A 19439-nucleotide genomic window follows, 5' to 3' on the forward strand; every position below is an offset into this window, starting at 1 on the left:
AGTTCTTGCCTAATACCATCAAAATTGGCCTTTCTCCAATTTAGAACTTCAACTTTTAGATCTGGTCTATCCTTTTCCATCACTATTTTAAATCTAATAGAATTATAGTCGCTGGCCCCAAAGTGCTCCCCCGACTAACACCTCAGTCACCTGCTCTGCCTTATTTCCCAACAGTAGGCCAAGTTTTACACCTTCTCTAGAAGGTACATCCACATATTGAATCAGAAAATGTTCTTGCAAACTCTTAACAAATTCCTCTCCATCTAAACCCTTAACACTATGGCAGTCCCAGTTTATGTTTGGAAAGTTAAAATCCCCTACCATAACCCACCCTATTATTCTTCCAGATAGCTGAGATCTCCTTACAAGTTTGTTTCTCAATTTCCCCCTGACTATCAGAGGGTCTATAATACAATCCCAATAAGGTGATCATCCCTTTTTTATTTCTCAGTTCCACCCAAATAACTTCCCTGGATGTATTTCTGGGAACATTCTCCCTCAGTACAGCTGTGATGCTATCCTTATCAAAAATGCCACTCCCCCTCCTCTCTTGCCTTCCTCTCTATCCTTCCTGTAGCATTTGTATCCTGGAACATTAAGCTGCCAGTCCTGTCCATCCCTGAGCCATGTTTCTGTAATTGCTATGATATCCCAGTCCCATGTTCCTAACCATGCCCTGAGTTCATCTGCCTTCCCTGTTCGGCCCTTGCATTAAAATAAATGCAGTTTATCAGTCCTACTTTGTTCCCTGCTTTGCCCCTGCCTGCCCTGACTGTTTGACTCGCTTCTGTTCTCAATTGTACCAGTCTCAGATTGAAATCTTTCCTCACTATCTCCCTGGGTCCCACCCCACCCACACCATACCAGTTTAAATCCTCCCAAGCAGCTCTAGCAAATCTCCCTGCCAGTATATTAGTCCCCTTCCAACTTAGGTGCAATCCGTCCTTCTTGTACAGGTCACTTCTACCCTAAAAGAGGTTCCAATGATTCAAAAATTTGAATCCTTCTCCCATACACCAGCTCCTCAGCCATGCAATCATCTGCTCTATCCTCCTATTCCTGCCCTCACTAGCTCGTAGCACCGGGAGTAATCCAGAAAATACTACTCTCAAGGACCTCCTTTTTAAAGTCCTGCCTAACTTTCCATTTTCTCCCTTCAGAATCTCATCCTTTTTCCTTCCTATGTCATTGGTTCCAATGTGGACAATGACCTCCTGTTGGGCCCTCTCCCCCTTGAGAACATTCTGCACCCTCTCTGAGACATCCTTGATCCTGGCACCAGGGAAGCAACACACCATTCTGATTTTTCGCTGCTGGCCACAGAAACGTCTGTCTGTGCCTCGGACTAGAGAGTTCCCTAACACAATCGATCTCTTAAAACCCGACATACCCCTGCTTAAAAATGTTCAAATTTGTACAATAAGTAGATAGTTTGGTTATGAGTAGAAGAATGATTAGAACCCCTATAGTGTGGAAACAGGCCATTTGGCCCAACAAGCCCACACTTAACCCTTCGATGACCAATCCATCCAGGCCATTTCCCTCACCTATATTTACCCCTGACTAATTCACTTAACACCATGGGCAATTTAGCATGGCCAATTCACCTGACCTGCGCATCTTTGGATTGTGGGAGGAAACTAGAGCACCTGGAGGAAACCCACACAGACACGGGGAGACTGTGCAAACCCCACACAGTCGCCAGAGTCTGGAATTGAACCCGGGTCCCTGGCACTGTGAGGCAGCAGTACTAACCATTGAGCCACCGTGCTGCCCAATGAGCACCAAGTGTTGGCCTTGCCAGCAATGCTCACTGTCCATGAAAAGAATATGTAATAGATGATACAAACAATCATCACGTCGTTTTCAAATGCAAGCCTGAATCAAATGGGAGAAATCCAGTGAGAACCATATATTACAGAGTATGAAATCTATACAAATAATAGCAATTTTCTACTGACTGAGTTACCTGAGAGACTGTGGGTGCTGAGATCGGCATAGCTTGCTGTGGTTGAAGATGGAGCTGTTCTGCTTGCCCTTCAGTCACTGGCGTTGGATCAGATGGTGGCGTTGTCTCCACTTGTTCTGAAATGTATAGATGAACGAGGAAATTAACATGGCTTTAAAAACGGATTACTTATGGGTAGAGTATGACATCAAATGTAATTTTGATTCCCCAATTGGAACGTTGTGCTACTTTTGTATCTCTTCTGCTTTCCATACTAAACTTTGGCATTCCCATGCATCACACAGAGATCTGTGATCTAGAAAAAATGTAATAATAGAACAGCTGGAAATGATAAATCAGTTTTATATCATTAGCAGGGAAAACCTTTGAAGTCAAACCTTTGAGAGAATATGATTTGTTTGGAGATGTACCCATGAATTCAGAAAAGGGATAACAATGCTGATGCTTTATTTTTGAAGACATTATTGACTAGTAATGAAGCAACTTTAAATACTTTGTACAGGCTCCCCCTGCCTGCTTGCATGCTCACTGAAGGGGTTCCTTGATTTCTATAAAGTAGATCAATTTTGCAGGGTCTCAGGATCCAATTGATTGAGCCACATTCCCTCCTGAGGCCATGGGGTGGGTGGCCTTGGTTTGATCATGGACAAAAGAGCTGAATTCCAGAGATGAGGCGACAGTGACAGCCCTTGTCATCAAGGTGGCATTTGACAGAGTGCTGAGAACATGAAATTTGCTATGACTGGGGAGTGCTTGAAGTGAAAACACATACCGGGATTCTAAACTTAACAAGAAATACTATTTATTATAAATAATTATTTTGTAATCACAGTAAAAACCTGTCGACATGTAACCCTACTAGTTGAAACTCTAAGCCCTTTCTAAACACCCCCCTCCAAAATACACATCCATATACAAAACTGTTGCTATGGATGGAGGAAAACAAAATACCGGGGAAACACAGTCTAATGGCACCATTCCTCAAGATTCGATGGAGGGATTCCATTTGTTTCCTAAGTCATTCAGTTCTTCAAACATTTCCTCTGGGCTCTTTCACTTCTTCATTGGAAGCACAGAATGTTTTGTTTACAAATGAAGAAGTCTCTGGCTTATTGGTTAAAAACAACAGCAACTGGTGGGAGAAAGAGAGAAAGAGACAGAGAGAGAGAGAGAGAGAGAGAGAGAGAGAGAGAGAGAGAGAAAGAAATAAATAAAGAAAGCGAAAGAAAGAAAGAAAGAAAGAGAGAGAAAAGCGAGAGAGAGAGAGAGAAAGAGAGAGAACGAAAGAGAGAGAGAAAAGGAAAGAAATAAAGAGAGAGAGAAAGAGAAAGAAAGAAAGTGAGAGAGAGAGAGAAAGAGAGTGAGAAAAAGAGAAAGAAAGAGAGAGAGCGAAAGAAAGAAAGGAGAGAAAGAAAGTGAGAGAGAGAGAGAAAGAAAGAGAAAAAGAGAGAGAGAAAGAAAAGAAAGAAAAAGAGAGAAAAAGAGCTGTCTATTGACACTTTCCCCACTTCTTGATGCTGCTGTGTTCTCAACAAATGGAACAGAAATGTTACTGGGATTCTAATGCAGCTCACAAATGCACACATAACACAAGCAGAAGTAATCCAATCAGCTCCTCTAGCCTACACTGCTATACAACCAGATCATGGGCTAATCTTCTACCTCACCCACCTTTCCATGTCGTCCTGCAGATCAAAGAGTTTTTAACAAAAATACTCTGCTCACCAGTAGACCCACAGTGGTGGTTCTTCTCCATAGAAGTTCTGGGAACCCTCGATGCCTCAGTGGAAACGTTGTGTTCGTTGTTTTCCTCACCCACTACTGCTGCAGGGAGAACAATTCCTTGAGGCTCCACATCACCCGCTGCTTTAGATGAGACCTCTGCTTTCCTTAATGAAACTTTGATGATTTCTTGCCCAGTCATCACAGTGGCAGTGGCCTGCAAGTAGATGAGGAATCAAACATTAAAGCTGCATCTTGATCCTCAGTTACTCTTACTTGTCTCATGGTTCCATTTTATTTTCAAAGGCCAGTTTGACTTTTGAGATACTAAAGGATAAATGCGGATTCTCCGTGGGACCGAAATACGGGTTTTTCTTCAAACTTAAAGACATGACAACACTGAACATTTTGTCTGTGATATACCTATTTGAAAAAAGCAAGCTGTATCAATTTCAAATGTTAAACATGTAAACTATGATTTAATTGGCAGTATAGTGTGAGTACAAAGATTTGGATGAATCCAGGTTTGATCTCTGGTCTCTATACTGTTCGCCCTAATTTGCCAGGAACAGGTAAAGGGAGAGAGTGAGGCAGAAAACAGGAAACTCTTGGTCTGTCAGCTTGATTTCTGTCGTGGAGGTATTAGAATTAATCATTAAGGAGATTATGGCTGGTCACTTCAAAGAATTGAAGGCAGTAGGGAACAGTCAACATGGTTTTGTGAAAGGCAATCCGTGTTTAACCAATTTTAGATTCTGAGAGACAGGACCTACAGGCATTTGGACAGGCAAGGGCTCATTTGGGATAGTCAGCATGGCTTTGTGTGTGAGAAATCATGTCTAATGAATTTGAGTTTTTTGAAGAGGTGACCAAGAAAGTAGATGAAGGCAATGCGGTAGATGTTTCTACAGAACTTTAGCTAGGCCTTTGACAAGGTACAGCATGGTAGGATGTTGAGTAAGGGTAAATCTCAAGAGATCCAGGGGGAGCTAGCTAATTGGATACAAATTTGGCTTGACAATATAAGACAGAAGGTGGTTGTAGAGGGTTGTTGTTCAGACTGGAGGCCTGTGACCAGCAGTGTGCCACAGGGATCAGTGCTGGATCTACTGTTATTCATCATTTATATAAAGGATTTGGATGAAAATTGAGAAGATATGGTTAGTAAGTTTATGGATGACACCAAGATTGCTGGTACAGTGGACAGTGAAGGTGGTTATCCAGGAAAGCAGTGAGGAGGGCTTGTTTCCACACTGTCGGGATTCTATGATCCATGATTGATATGATCTTGATCAACTGGGCCAGTGCGCTGAGGAATGGCAGATGGAGTTTAATTTAGTTAAAGGCAATGTGTTGCATTTTGGTAGGTCAAACTAGGGCAGGACTAATACAGTCAATGATAGGGCCCTGGGGAGTGTTATAGAAAAGCAAGAAATCTGGGGGTACAGGTTCATAGCTCCTTGAAAGTGAAGTCACAGGTAGACAGGGTGGTGAAGAAGGCTTTCAGCACACTTTCTCTTATTGGTCAGAGCACTGAGTTTAGGAGTTGGGATATCTTGTTACAGCTGTCCACGATGTTGGTGAGGCCACATTTGGAGTACTACATGCAGCTCTAGAATTATCATAGTTACCCTACTATAGAAAAGATATTATTAAACTAGAAAGAATGAAGAAAAGATTTACTAAGGTACTACTTTTGGACTGGACGATTTGAGTTAGAAGGAGAGGTTGGATAGGCTGGGACTTTTTTCCTTAGTGCATAGGAGACTGAGGGGTGACCTTATAGACACCTATAAAATCATGAGAGGCATAGATAAGGTAGATAGCCATCAGCTTTTCCCCAGGGTAGGGGTGTCCAAAACTAGACGGCATTGGTTTAAGTTTAGAGGGGAAGAGATACAGAAGGATCCAGAGAATGGTGAGTGTCTGAAACAGGTGCCAGAGGTAGTGGTGGAAGTGAGTATAATTTTGGCATTTAAGAAACATTTAGACAGATACATGTATGGGATAGGTATGGAGGGACCAAACACAGGCACATGGGACTAGATTAATTGTGAAAACTAGATGGCATAGGCACGTTATGCTGAAGGGCCTATTTCCATACTGTGGACCTCTTTGATTCTATTGGCATTCTTTGAAGGAGTGACATGCCTCATAGCTAAAGAGGAGCCTGTAGTTGTACTGTACTTGGATTTCAATAAGGCATTTGATAAGATGCCACAAAGGTTATTGCACAAAACAAGAGCTCATGATGTATAGGGTAACACAACATGGATAGAAGATTGACTGGCAGAAAATGGTGGCACGGTGGTTGAATTCCTGAAGACGACTTAGGCCCGAAACATTGATTCTCCTGCACCTCGGATGCTGCCTGACCTGCTATGCTTTTCCAGTACCACACTCTCGGAAATAAATAGGTTTTTGTCTAATTGACAAGATATGACATGTGGAATCCCACATGGGTCTTTGCTGGGGCCTCAGCTTCTTGTAATTTTTATCAATGACATAGCTGAAGGGATTGAAGGCATGGTAGCTAAATTTGCAGATGCCATAAACATTTGAGACAAAGGCATGTTGTCAAGAGGACATAAGGAGGATTCAGACCAATATAGTTAGATTGAGTGGACAAAAATCTTGGGGATGAACATCATGTGGAAAAATGTGAAGCTGTTTACCTTGGCAAGAAGAATCAAAACAGCAAAGCATTACTTGAACAGAGATGACTTCAGAACTCCGAAGTACAGCAGGATGGAAGTGTTCTGCTGCATTAATAGAGGTGTTCTGCTGCACATCGTTAGTGTGCAGGTACAATAAGTAATTAAGGCCAATGGGATGCAAAGCTTTATTAAAGGAGGAATTGATTATGAAAGTAAGAATGTCATGCTTCAGTTATACAGGTGGGACCAGATCTCAAGTACTGCCTGCAGTATTTAAGGAAGGTCTCCCTAGTTAAGGAAGCATGTAAACATGTCAAAGAAAGTCTAGGTTGATACCTGAAACGAGCAAAGTGTCTTTTAAGGAATGCTGGACAGACTGCACTAATCTCTACTTGAGTTGAGAAGAATGAGGGGTGGCCTGGTTGAAGTAAGATCCTGAATGGTCTTGACAAGGTGGGCATTGAAAGAATGCTTCCTCTTGAGGGAGAATCCACAACTAGGGAATAGTATTTAAAAATTAGGGATTGCCTCTTTAGGACAGAGATTTCCATGTGGTGCCACTTGGAACTCTGCCTCAGAAGGTGGTAGAGGCAATATCATTCTCTCTCTTAAGGTGGAGGTGGGTTGATTTTTGTTCAGCAAGGGAATCAAAGGTTATTGCAGGTGGACGAGAATGTGGAATTTTGAACACAAACAGCTTAGCCAGCATCGTATTGAATGGCAAAGTAGGTTTGACTGGCAGTATGCCTTCTTTCTGCTCCTAATTCATGAGTTTATAAATTATTAAGATTGATCTATGGTTCCAGTGTTCATAAAAAGTAGGAGATGGCAACCAGTGAGAGTTCCCAATCCTGCTACCTTTCTGGTGATCCCTGCTGAAACCAACATGTGTGAATACAGGACTTAACTATGCAACAGTCATCATTCAAATGGAAACAGCCTGTCAGTGCTTATTGCATGGCTCCCAGTATTAGGCATGTTGCTAAAATTGCTTCAACTTTGATGTAACTTCAGAACTAGTTTTATTTCAGATTAACGTACTTTAAACCAATGCTGCTGAACTTTGAGTGTCAAGGCAGGTGGGGGATGTTGTACATTGGCCAATATGCTCCATCATTTACAAGTTTCAGGTTGACTCCTATGGATTGCAAAATGATTCATGTGGACCAATGATTAAGAAATGGAAGCAAACAGGTAATAAATTTTCGGCCTACAAGTTTCATGTCTATGTAGGGAAACTGGTGGACTGTCACTTACAGCCATGTGGATGGGTTGGTGATTAGGAAGCATAGTTCCTGCTTGACTTACATTTTAAATGTTACCAGAAAGGTAGCTAAGGATAAAAATGGTGACATATTCATTGGCACTGAAATTGCTCAAAGATTCTGTTAGAACAATGATATCTGGTCTGAAGAAAACTCCTTTTCAGAATCACAGAAATATTACAGCATTGGAGGAGGCCACTTGGCCTATTGTGTCTATCATGGCTTCCTGAAGGAGGATTTCACTTACTGTCACTATCCTGTAATTCTAAACATTCTTCCTTTTCCAGAGGTTAATCCAATTCTGTCTTAAAAGCTTCAATTGAATGTGCCTCAACTATTCTCCCTGTCAGTATATTCCCGATCCTAATGACTTGCTGTGTGAAAACCTTTTCCTCACATTGTCATTGCTGCTTTTGTCAATTATCTTATATCTGTGCCCTCTCATTCACAATCCTGCCAAGAGTGTGAACGGTTCCTCTCTGTCCATTCTGTCCAGACCCCTTAGGATTTTCAGCACCTCGAACAAATTTCCTCTCCAAGGAAAATAGCCCTAGCTTCTCCAATCCATCCCAGAACTGAAGTCCCTTCTGTCTGAAAGCATTCTTAAAGTTTTCTTCTGCACCTTCTAATACCGTTACATCCTTCCTGAAGTGTGCTACCCAGAACTGGTCACAATACTCTGGTTGAAGATGAACAGATTTTTTATACAAGTATAAGATAACTTCCTTGATTTTTTTTGCATACTCTCTATATCCTAGTTGATAAAGCCTAGAATGCTTTATTAACTCCTTTCTCAACTTGGCTTGTCACCTTCAATGATTTGAGCACATGTACTTCCAGATTCCTCTGTTTCTGCACCCCCTTTAGAATTACGTAATTTATTTTATATTTTCAATCCTCACAAAATAATCACTTCACATTAACTTTCATTTGCCACTTGGCTGGGCCCTTTTCAAGTTGAACACTAGCTCCTCACAGTTCACAACAATTCCAAATGGCACATCATCCCCAGATTTTGAAATTACGCCCTGTACACCAAGGTAAGAGTCATTAAAAGAGCAGGGCTCCTAACGCCAATCACTGGAGAACTGCACTGCAAACCTTCCTCTCATCTGAAGAGCATCTATTAACCACAACTGTCGGTTTTCAGTCACTTGGCCAATTTCATACACATTAGTACATTTCCTTTCATTCCATAAACCTAAACTTTGCTCACAGGTCCAGGGTGACTGTCCCTGTGGGAAACAAAATCAAGGACACTTTGACAGAGGGTCTTCAGGGGTGGGTTCTGATGAGAGTGGAACACTTGAGCAATCTGGTTTGTTCAGCACCTCCACCTTTTCAGGTCTTTCCCACCTTCTTTCTCTCTTGGGTCTACCTGGACCCCTCAGGCCCAAGCCACCTCTCTGGATTTATTCTAGATGTGACATCACCTCAACCCCCACCCCGAGACCTGGTCCTAGGAGGGCTACCACATCCAATGTTGAAACCGACTTCATAGAAGCCCCAACCACTGTGAGCTATGGCCGAGTTCACTGGCAACCGGGACTCCACCAGACAGAGTCAGACCTCCGAGCTCCCAGACTCCTCCGATCCCTTCCATGCAAACGTAGTCATCGAGGCATGTTGCATGCGTTTTCCTTGGTACTGGGATGATGGTGATCTTCCTGAAGCTGATGGGGACTTCAGATTGGAGCAAGGAAAGGTTGAAGATGTCAGCAAATACTCCCACAAGTTGGTCCACACAGGATCTGAGTGCACAGCTAGGGACTCCGTCCGGGCCAATCGCTTTCCTCAGGTTTACTCTCGGGAAGATTGATCTGATGTCTGAAGAGGTGACAGAGGGAACAGGTACATCCGGGGCTGTCAGGACAGGTGACACCATGCTATTCGGCATTCTGCTCAAACAGAGCACAGAAAGCATTGAGCGCATCAAAGCGGGATGTGTCTTTGTCTGCTATCTTACACTGCTTCATTTTGTATCCCGTTATGTTGTTTCGGCCCTGCCACAGGCGACAGGTGTCTGTATGGTTAGTTTGGGCCTCTAACTTAGTCTGGTACTGCCTCTTGGCATCTCTAATGGATGCCTCCTTCCTTTTATACTTTATGCCATGACTGATGAAAGCATACGCCTTCTTGACTATCCTATTTTTAAGGTTGGCTGACTTCAGGGATCTGTGAAGAATTACCTCAAGATCTTCTGTTCCTCTAAGCCACCAGTGCCCTGTCATTCATTAAATACTCCCTCATCTGGTTTCTCCTTCCAAGGTGCATCACCTTACACTTATTCAGGTTATTCATCTACCACTGCTCTGCCCACCTGACCAACCTATCTGTATCTTCCTGTAACCTATAAACATTTTCTTCTCGATGAACCACCCTACCAATTTTGATATTGTCTGCAAATTTACTTACATGTTCAGCTATATCACTTATATCATTTACACATATATTTGTATCATTTATGTACATTATGTATAACTAGGGTTGTCCTATAATAAGAATTTGACTAAATTGGACTTTGAAGCTTAAAAGAATCATAGAATCCCTACAGTATGGAAGCAGGCTATTCAGTCCATCGAATCCACATCGACCCTCTGAAAAGCATGCCTCTCAACACCCCCCCCCCATCTATCTTTGTAACCCTGCATATCTCATGGCTAATCCACCTAGTCTACATATCCCAGGACACAATGGGACAATTTAGCATGGCTAATCCACCTAACTTTCCCATCTTTGGACTGTGGGAGGAAATCGGAGCACCCGAGGAAACCCATGCCGACACAGGGAGAATATGCAAACTCCATACAGACAGTAACCCGAGGCTGGAATCAAACCCAGGTTCCTGGTGCTGTGAGGCAGCAGTGCTAACCACTGAGCCCATTGATACAGTAGACACTAAGAATGTTTCTCCTTGGCTGAGAAATATAGAACATGGGAGCACAACCTCAGGATAAGGAGAGCATATTTTCAGACTGAGGCGTGGTCACTTGAAGTGTGGTGAATCTTTGGAATTCTCTAGCCCAGACAGTTATGCATGCCATCAATTTACATATTTAAGGCACAGATAGACAAACATTTCATTTCTCTGGGAATCCAGCATTATGGGGAGTGAGTGGGAAAGTAGAATCGAAGAAGATGATCTGCCATCATCATACTGAATGGCAAAGTAATCTTGAAGGGCCATAACTATGCCTGTTCACATGCCGTACATTCTTCGAGCATTGGGCCATTAGAATGGGGAAAGGTTTGCCTTGTTATAAATATTTAATCTCACGAGTCTGGAATTGTTCTTCAATCAGTGCTCTTAATCAGGCCTAATTAGTACATCAAAATAAGATTCTGTGTAAGTACCTTATGCATGATTAAAAATCATAGCTTGAATGATACTTGGATGATTATTTGATCTGCTGAAAAGTAACAACATCTTACTGAGTTATACCAATTAATCATAATTTCTACATGCATATTAGTCATGAAAGTCTTATCTCATCTAAACGATCCTAATTGGAACTCTGCAGCAACATTAATTTTAAATTATGTTCTCTACAATCTCTCAGAAGTGATTTTGTAGCAAAATTACGCAGTTATGAGTAGAGTCATAGAGATGTACAGCACGGAAACAGACCCTTCGGTCCAACTCATCCATGCCAACCAGATATCCTAACCTAATCTAGTCCCATTTGCCAGCACCTAGTCCATATCCCTCCAAACCCTTCCTATTCATAAGCCTTTTAAATGTTGCAATTGTGCCAGCCTCTACCACATCCTCTGGCAGCTCATTCCAAACATGCACCACCCTCTGCGTGAAAAACTTGCCCCTTAGGTCCCTTTTATATTTTTCCGCCCTCACCCTAAACCTCTGCCCTCTGGTTCTGGACTCACCCACCCCTGGGAAAAGACTTTGTCTATTTATTCTATCCATGCCCCTCATGATTTCATAAACCTCTATGAGGTCACCCCTCAGCAAACAGAGCTTTTCTTTGATTACAGCACCCATAACCACTGGGGACCAAATGACTGAACATATAGACCAGAAATTAAACTGGAAACCTCATGATCTGTACATATTAGTTTATAATAGATAGCATTGTTGTCTGCTAAACATCTAGAGAACTCCTAATTATCAGTTTTAACATAAATAGCCCCAATAAAGGCTCCAAGTTCACTAATCAATAAATGTCTCCTCATGTAACATCCGTACTTGGTTTCTCTCTGATGTTTCAATAAAACAACTTTATTCCACTCCAAAAGTGAAAGAATTTTATGGAAAGTAGGTTAGGAAATTAGAAATGTTTGGGATTGATGGATCTTTAGCATGAGAAGTTGGCTAAAGGATCAGAAACAGAAGGTAGGTATAGATTGACATTTCTCAGATTGGAGACAAGCTGAAAGTAGTGTTCCCCAAAAAATTGGTGTTGGGACCCTTGCTTTTTCTGATTTACATAGATGACTTGGAGATGCGTGTTAAGGGAAAGTCTCTAAATTTGATACTGAACTAGGGAGAATACTGAATTGTGAAGATGGCCCTGAGCGACTTTAGAGAGATATTGACAAGTTGGCAAAATGGGCACAAATGTGAGGCAATGCATTTTGGCAGAGGAAACAGAGACAATACAGATTCAAATGGTACAACTTTGAAGAGAGTACAGGAGCAGAGGGACCTCAGGGTTCATAGATATGATTCTCTTAAAGTGGTCAGGCAAATTGAAACGGATATTAAGAAGGCTAATAGGATCTTTGGGTGTATAAATAGAGGGATAGAGTATAAAAGCAAGGAAGTGATGCTACAGCTCTCCAAATCATTGGTCAGCCCACATTTGGAGGATTGTGTTCAGTTCTGGGCACCTTATTTAAAGGAAGGATGTTGAAGCCTTGGAGAGAGTTCAAAGGAGATTTACTAGATTACCAGGAATGAGGGATTCTAGATACAAGGAAAGATCAGAGAAAGTGGACCTGTTCTCCTTGGAGTAGAGAAGATCAACAGGTAACCTTAATGAAGTGTTTAAAATTAGGAACAGCTTTGACAGGGAACAGAGGATATTCTATTTCCACTAGTAGTATGCCAGTCACTAGGGATCACAGGTTCAAGATTGTCAGCGAAAGAGCTAGGAGTGAGATAAGGAGAAATTTCTTTACTCAGAGGGGTGTTAGGATTTGGAATGCGCTGCCTGGGAGAGTGGTGGAGGTGAATTCCATAGGAGATTTCTAAAGAGAGTTGGATGTATATTTGAAAGGGGTGAAGTTAGAGGGCTATGGCGATAGGGCTGGAGAGCAGGACGAGCTGGGTAGCTCTTTTGGAAGCTAGTACAGACATGATGTGTCGAATGGCCTCCTTTAGTGCTGCAAAACTCTATGATTTGCAGGTTTACAGTACTTTACCCACTTAAAAGTGTGGTCGCTGTATTTGGAACCATATATGAAAGTTACTGAGTCATAAAATAGATAAGTTAACTGGGCCGGATGAGATTTATCCTAAGATTCTTAGGGAAACCAGGGAGGAGATTGCGGAGTCTTTGGCTTTGATCTTTATGTCATCATTGTCTGCAGGAATAGTGCCAGAGGAGTGGAGGACAGCAAATGTAGTCCCCTTGTTCAAGAAGGGGAGTAGAGACAACCCTGGTAATTATAGTCTTATTTCAGTTGTGGGTAAAGTGTAGGAAAGGATTATAAGAGATAGGATTTATAACCATCGAGAAAGGAAAAAGTTGATTAGGGATAGTCAACACAGTTTTATGAAGGGTAAGTTGTGCCTCACAGACCTTATTGAGTTCTTTGAGAAGGTGACCAAACAGATGGATGAGGGTAAAGTGGTTGATGTGGTGTATATGGATTTCAGTAAGGCATTTGATAAGGTTCCCCACGGTAGGCTATTGCAGAAAATATGGAGGCATGGGATTGAGGGTGATTTAGCGGTTTGGATCAGGAATTGGCTAGCTGAAAGAAGACAGAGCGTGGTGGCTGATGGGAAATGTTAATCCTGGAGTTCAGTTACTAGTGTTATACCGCAAGGATCTTTTTTGGGTCCACTGCTATTCATCATTTTTATAAATGACCTAGATGAGGGCATAGAAGGATGGGTTAATAAATTTGCGGGTGACACTAAAGTCAGTAGAGTTGTGGACAGTGCTAAAGGATGTTGCAGGTTACAGAGAGACATAGATAATCTAAGTTTGTGAGAAAATTTGTAGCTCAAGTGCTCGTTGTTGTGGTTCTGTTCACCGAGCTGGGAGATTTTCTTGCAAACGTTTCATCCCCTTTCTAGGTGACATCTTCAGTGCTTGAGAGGCTCCCAAGCACTGAAGATGTCACCTAGAAAGGGGACGAAACGTTTGCAAGAAAAACTCCCAGCTTGGCGAACAGAACCACAACAACATAGATAATCTGCAGAGCTGAGATGAGAGGTAGCAAATAGAGTTTAATATGGAAAAGTGTGAGATGATTCACTTTGGAAGGAGTAATAGGAATGCAGAGTACTGGGCTAATGGTAAGATTCTTAGTAGTGATTTTGGTGTCCACGTACATAGATCTTTGAAAGTTACCACCCAGGTTGATAGGGTTGCCATGTGGTCATGCTGCAGCTGTACAAAACTCTGGTGCAGCCGTACTTGGAGTATTGCGTACAGTTCTGGTCACCGCATTAAAGGAAGCTTTGGAAAGGGTTCAGAGGAGATTTATTAGGATGTTGCCTGGTATGGAGGGAATAAATCACATTGAATCATTCTCAACTCCAAGGAGAACAGTGCCAGCTTCAGCAAGCTTTACACCCCGCTGACCTTCTTCATCTCATGCAGTATTTTGGTAAATCTCATTTTTTACATTCATTTCCATTGTAGTCCATGTGCTATGGGTTGACCCACAATGCCGTTGGAGAGGGAGTTCCGGGATTTTGGCCTGGTGGTAGTGGAGGAGCGGCGGCGCGTTTCCGGGTCGGGATGGTGAGTGACTTGGAGGGGAACTGAATGGTGGTGGTATTCCCATGAGTCTGCTGCCCTTGCCCTTTTCGATGGAAGTGGCGATGGGTTTGGAGAGTGATGTCTGAGAGTCTTTGGTGTATTTCTGTAGTATATCTTGTAGATAGTACACACTGTAGAGTGAATGGGGTTGCTTTGTCTTGGATGGTGTCAAGCTTCTTGAGTATTTTTACTCAGAGAGTAGTAAGGGTATGGAATGCTTTGCCTGCAACAATAGTAGATTTGCCAACTTTAAGTATATTTAAGTCATCATTGGAAAAGCATATGGATGTATATGGAATAGTGTAGGTTAGATGGGTTTCAGATTGGTATGACAGGTCAGTGCAACATTGAGAGCCGAAGGGCCTGTACTGTGCTGTAATGTTCTATATGCTAAAGTGAGGTTCAATGGACTGAGGTAACTCTCCCACAAACCCCCACACTTTGCTAACACAGCCAACTTTTATGCACAAGTTGGACATTTTGTATGTAAACATTGACAATCTACGAAAACGATGGGAGGATTTGAATTAGAGCCAATCCTATCACTTACACTTTCAAGAAAGGTCAGAGAAGTGAAGTAAGATCAACTTTAGAACTTGATATGTTAAGAGCAGGATCAATCAAAAACTGAAGGCTGTGGGTTTGTTCCCTCATTATTTCTGCAAACATTGTATGTCATGGTTCCGTCCCCACCTTCACCCAGTTTTTACTCTTGCTGACAGATCACATTTTTATTAATTCATCCACAGGATGAAGATGTTGCTGGCTGGGGAAATATGTATTGCCCATCCCCAATTGCCCTTTAGATGGTAGTGGTGAGCTGCTTTCTTGAACTGCTGCAGCACACCAATTGTGCTAATATAGAGGGAGTTCCAGGATTTTGACTCAATGATAGTGAAAGAACAATAATATAGCTCCAAGTCAGTATAGCGTGCAGATTGGAGGGGAACTTTCAGGTCATGTTCCCATGTGTTTGCTGCCCTTGTTGATTAAGGCGGCGGAGATTGTGGACTTGGAAGGTGCTGTCGAAGAAGCCCGGGTAAGTTGCTGTGGTGTGCCCTGTAGGTGGTAGACAATACTGACACTGTGCATTGGCAGTGGAAGAAGTGCATCTTAAAAGTGATAAATGTGGTGTGGAAAAACCAGGCTGCTTTTTCCTGGATGGTATCAAGCTTCTCAAGTGTTGTTGGAGCTGCAGTCATCCAGGCAAGTGGGGAGTATTCCATCACACTCGGACATTGCACAGGCTTTAGGGAGTCAGGAGTGCAGGTTACTAGGGTGTTAGATTTGCTTGTCTCTGACCTATTCTCGTAGGCATAGTATTTATATGGCTAGTCCAGTCCAGTTTATGTTCAATGACAATCCCCAGGATGTTGTTGTGGGGGATTAAGTGATGGTAACTGTGATGATACTGTGGCTTTAGGAGGTATATTTTGTCCTGGTTTGTTTTACGAGGGAGATTGAACAAGAGGTAATGAGCAGTCTGTGGTAATGTAAACAGCTTATGAAGCCTTAAGGTTTTTTTTAAGTTGGAACAACAGAAGCAGCCTGTGGGCAGCTCTTACAGACCAGGATTTCTAGTCTTTTTTAAAAATTTCTTAGGATTATCGTTAGATAGACGCTAATTTTCCCCCTCTCTTGGTTACAGCTAGAAGCTGGGGTTTCTCATCCAACTGTGGGTGTTGCATGTGAGAAAATCTGATTTCTGAATTTGCCTGTATTTATGGGATGTTACTATAAGAACAATGTATAAGCTACTAAGTAATAGCTACTAGATCTATTATTCTGTTAAGTTTTCCAATAGAGTTAAGTTTCTAAGTTCTTCTTTCTTTCATTGTATTTTAACTGCAGTGTTTGAATAAATTGTGTTTTGCTTAACACCTGGGAGAAAAAGTGAGGACTGCAGATGCTAGAGGTCAGAATCAAAACGTGTGATACTGGAAAAGCACAGCAAGTTAGTCAGCATCTGAGGAGCAGGAGAGTCAACGTTTTGGGCAAAAGCTCTTCATCAGCAATAGCAGGGGAGGGAGTTGAGAGATAAATAGGAGGGTGGGGGGTGAGGTAGCTATTGGGCTTATGCCCAAAAGATCGATTCGCCTGCTCCTCGGATGCTGCCTGACCTGCTGTGCTTTCCCAGTTCCACACTTATCAACTTTTGCTTAACGCTGAACAGTTTGACGAGTCGAATTGCATCTGGAACACAGAACTTTATATTTGCCTTTAAAATAAGATGTTAGGATCTAGGCTACCTTCTGAAAATATTTTGAGAGGGGCTGGTCTGGTCCACAATAACATAATTGAATGACAAAGGGCAATGGTTGGATCCATTCTTTTTGGAGACTTGTCTGGCATGTGTATTGCGCGAATGTAGCGTGCCACTCATCAGCATAGACCTGGTTATTGTCCAGGTCATGGACAATATTTGGACGTGGGCTGCTTCAATATCTGAGGAATTGTGAATGGTGAACATTGCACAATCATCAGCAAACACTCCCACTTCTGTCCTTATGATGGAGGCTATTATTGATGCTCCATCTCCACTTCCCTCCCAGCTCACCATAGGAACAGAAGGAAGCCAGTTAGCCAGCTTTGCTCACAACAGTCTTGATGGTGTGCTTCACGAAAATCCTCAGTAACAACTTATTCACTGTATAGCCTGTGCTGATCAATTGGTTCCTTTAAAATACCAAAGCAGTGGCAGTAGTCCTTTTTCACCCATTTTACCTCCACTACCAAAGCCAACCTTCATGTTTACCCTTTTTCTCCCCAACTGTCTGTACTGCACTACAGGGTCTGGATTTCAATTGTTATAAGCCTTTTTATCAGGTTTTGCCCAGTGTCAGCTTCCCTGGAAACCTGACGTTGCAGCTTTTGGTTTAGCTTTAACTTTCCTCGAAACCTTAAGTGTTTGGGTTCCCCTAATTTCAACTTACAATTCTAAGTTTCTGAACTAGGGCACAACTCAAATAAGACAAGCTTTGAAACCATGGATTCCATCACAGCACAGACCAACATTCTTCATGCTTTGGAGATGCCAGTGTTGGACTGGGGTGTACAAAGTTAAAAATCACACAACAGCAGGTTATAGTCCAACAGGTATATTTGGAAGCACTAGCTTTCCAAGTGCTGTTCCTCCCACAACCACCTGAAGGGGCAGCACTCCGAATGCTGGTGCTTCCAAATAAACCTATTGGACTATAACCTGGTGTTGTGAGATTTTTAACATTCTTCATGACAGTCACAGTTCTTTATCTTTCTAAACACTCATTCTTTTCCTTTATCCTCCTCTCCTACATTGGGTGAGGACTCTAATCCCTTCTCCTCAATTCGTGCCAGTTCAACTGACAGCTTTCTCTCCATGTCCCAAATAATGCCACTGCTCACCTCCCCTTCCCCACATTTGGAAAAGCATCTTTTGTTTCTGTCCATGCAGCCAAAAGGAAGGAAATTGGAATTGAGGGTTACCAAATCAGCCACAATCTCATTGAGTGACAGAGCAGACTCAGTGGGATGAATGGTCTCCTTCTGCCCCCGTGTCTTATGGTCTTTCTTCTTTTGTGCCACGACGACATTGTTGGAAAATCCAGCATCTGTTGCCCATCCATAATTGCTCTTGAACCCAGGGACTTGCTGGACCACTTCAGAATATGCATAAAAGTCTTCCACATTGCTGTGGGTTTGGAGTCACATGGAGACCAAACCAGGTGAGAATAATAGATTCCCTTCTCAAAAGAACATTAAAACCCATCTCGGTTCACTACACTCATCACTGAAAGTAGCTTCACATTCCAGATTTAATCATGGTGGGATTTGAAGCCAATGTCCCCAGAGCCTTAGCCTGGACTTTTATTAACATTACCACCATCTTGCCTCACTGCTTATGTAGTTGCTCTGCTTTCACCCCACATTTACTTATCTGGTCCAATTCACTGCATGAATCTTTCCACAAATCTTTACTCCCTGCTCCAAGCTAATGCTATTGACTGGGCTGTGCAACTGAACAGAGTTGCATACTGGGAGATCAGAAACTCCTGCTTGATAGCAGCATTCAAACTCCAGTAATAGCAGCTGTAATAACAGCAAGTAAATACTAGAAGCAGAGGTAATGGGTCAGACAGCAGAGCAAGACAGTTTTCGCACAGCATTGTAATTCCTGCAGATTCCGTGATTTAAAAAAAACAATGCAGGTATGATTTTCTATTGCTTCTGGTTGAGGCAAGTATTTGATTTCATTATAGATTGAATAGGAATTAATATACTGCAAACTTGCCCAAAGTTGAACAGCACAGATAATGTGGAATCTAATTATCTGTTGAAACCATCACTTTAGGATACCAGATCAGACATCCAGAAGTGTGATTCGTAGATATCTGGAGTATGCTCTCAACAAAAGTCTTCAATATTACTTTTGCTAAACATTTATGCAAAAGAGCTGGCGAATAACTGATTTTGAATGGCTTTGATGCCTACATGAATAACCATAGACATGGATGATAAATTACTTACAGCTCTGTTGCTTGGACTATGGAAACAAAACTTGTGGAATGCAACCAGATTGGTTTGAAAAATATAGCCTATAATGTAATGAATTCAAAACCCTTATCCTCATTATCAACAGCAGTGGTGGCTGGTGCTCTTTCCATGAGTAACACCGAAGTCATTTTAATGGATAATGCTGCAATACCTGCTTTACCTTTATATGTTCAGTTCTCTAACCCAGTGACCACAATCTGTCCAAATCTTACAGTCTGTTTGAAAGTGAGGGAGCTCAATCTGAAACAAGGATGTGAAGTTTGAATAAGGGTAAATGTGAAAGCATGAGGCTCATATTAGCTGAGCTGGAATGAGAAAAAACATAAAGGCATGATTA

General features: G+C 42.1%; 1 protein-coding gene across 3 annotated transcripts in view; it reads right to left on the reverse strand.

The window, feature by feature from the left end:
• The window catches only part of pou6f1 (POU class 6 homeobox 1), a 132624-nt gene that overhangs the window by 65719 nt on the left and 47466 nt on the right, over positions 1-19439 (reverse strand). For all 3 annotated transcript variants that reach the window (XM_060820947.1, XM_060820945.1, XM_060820946.1), the window contains exons 3-4: positions 3695-3908; positions 1970-2085 (exon numbers count right to left, since the gene is read on the reverse strand). In XM_060820947.1, coding sequence (XP_060676930.1) covers positions 1970-2085; positions 3695-3908 — 330 coding nt within the window. The remainder of the gene's footprint in view (positions 1-1969; positions 2086-3694; positions 3909-19439) is intronic.

This window comes from Hemiscyllium ocellatum, chromosome X, assembly GCF_020745735.1.
Source record: "Hemiscyllium ocellatum isolate sHemOce1 chromosome X, sHemOce1.pat.X.cur, whole genome shotgun sequence".
Classification (NCBI taxonomy): domain Eukaryota; kingdom Metazoa; phylum Chordata; class Chondrichthyes; order Orectolobiformes; family Hemiscylliidae; genus Hemiscyllium; species Hemiscyllium ocellatum.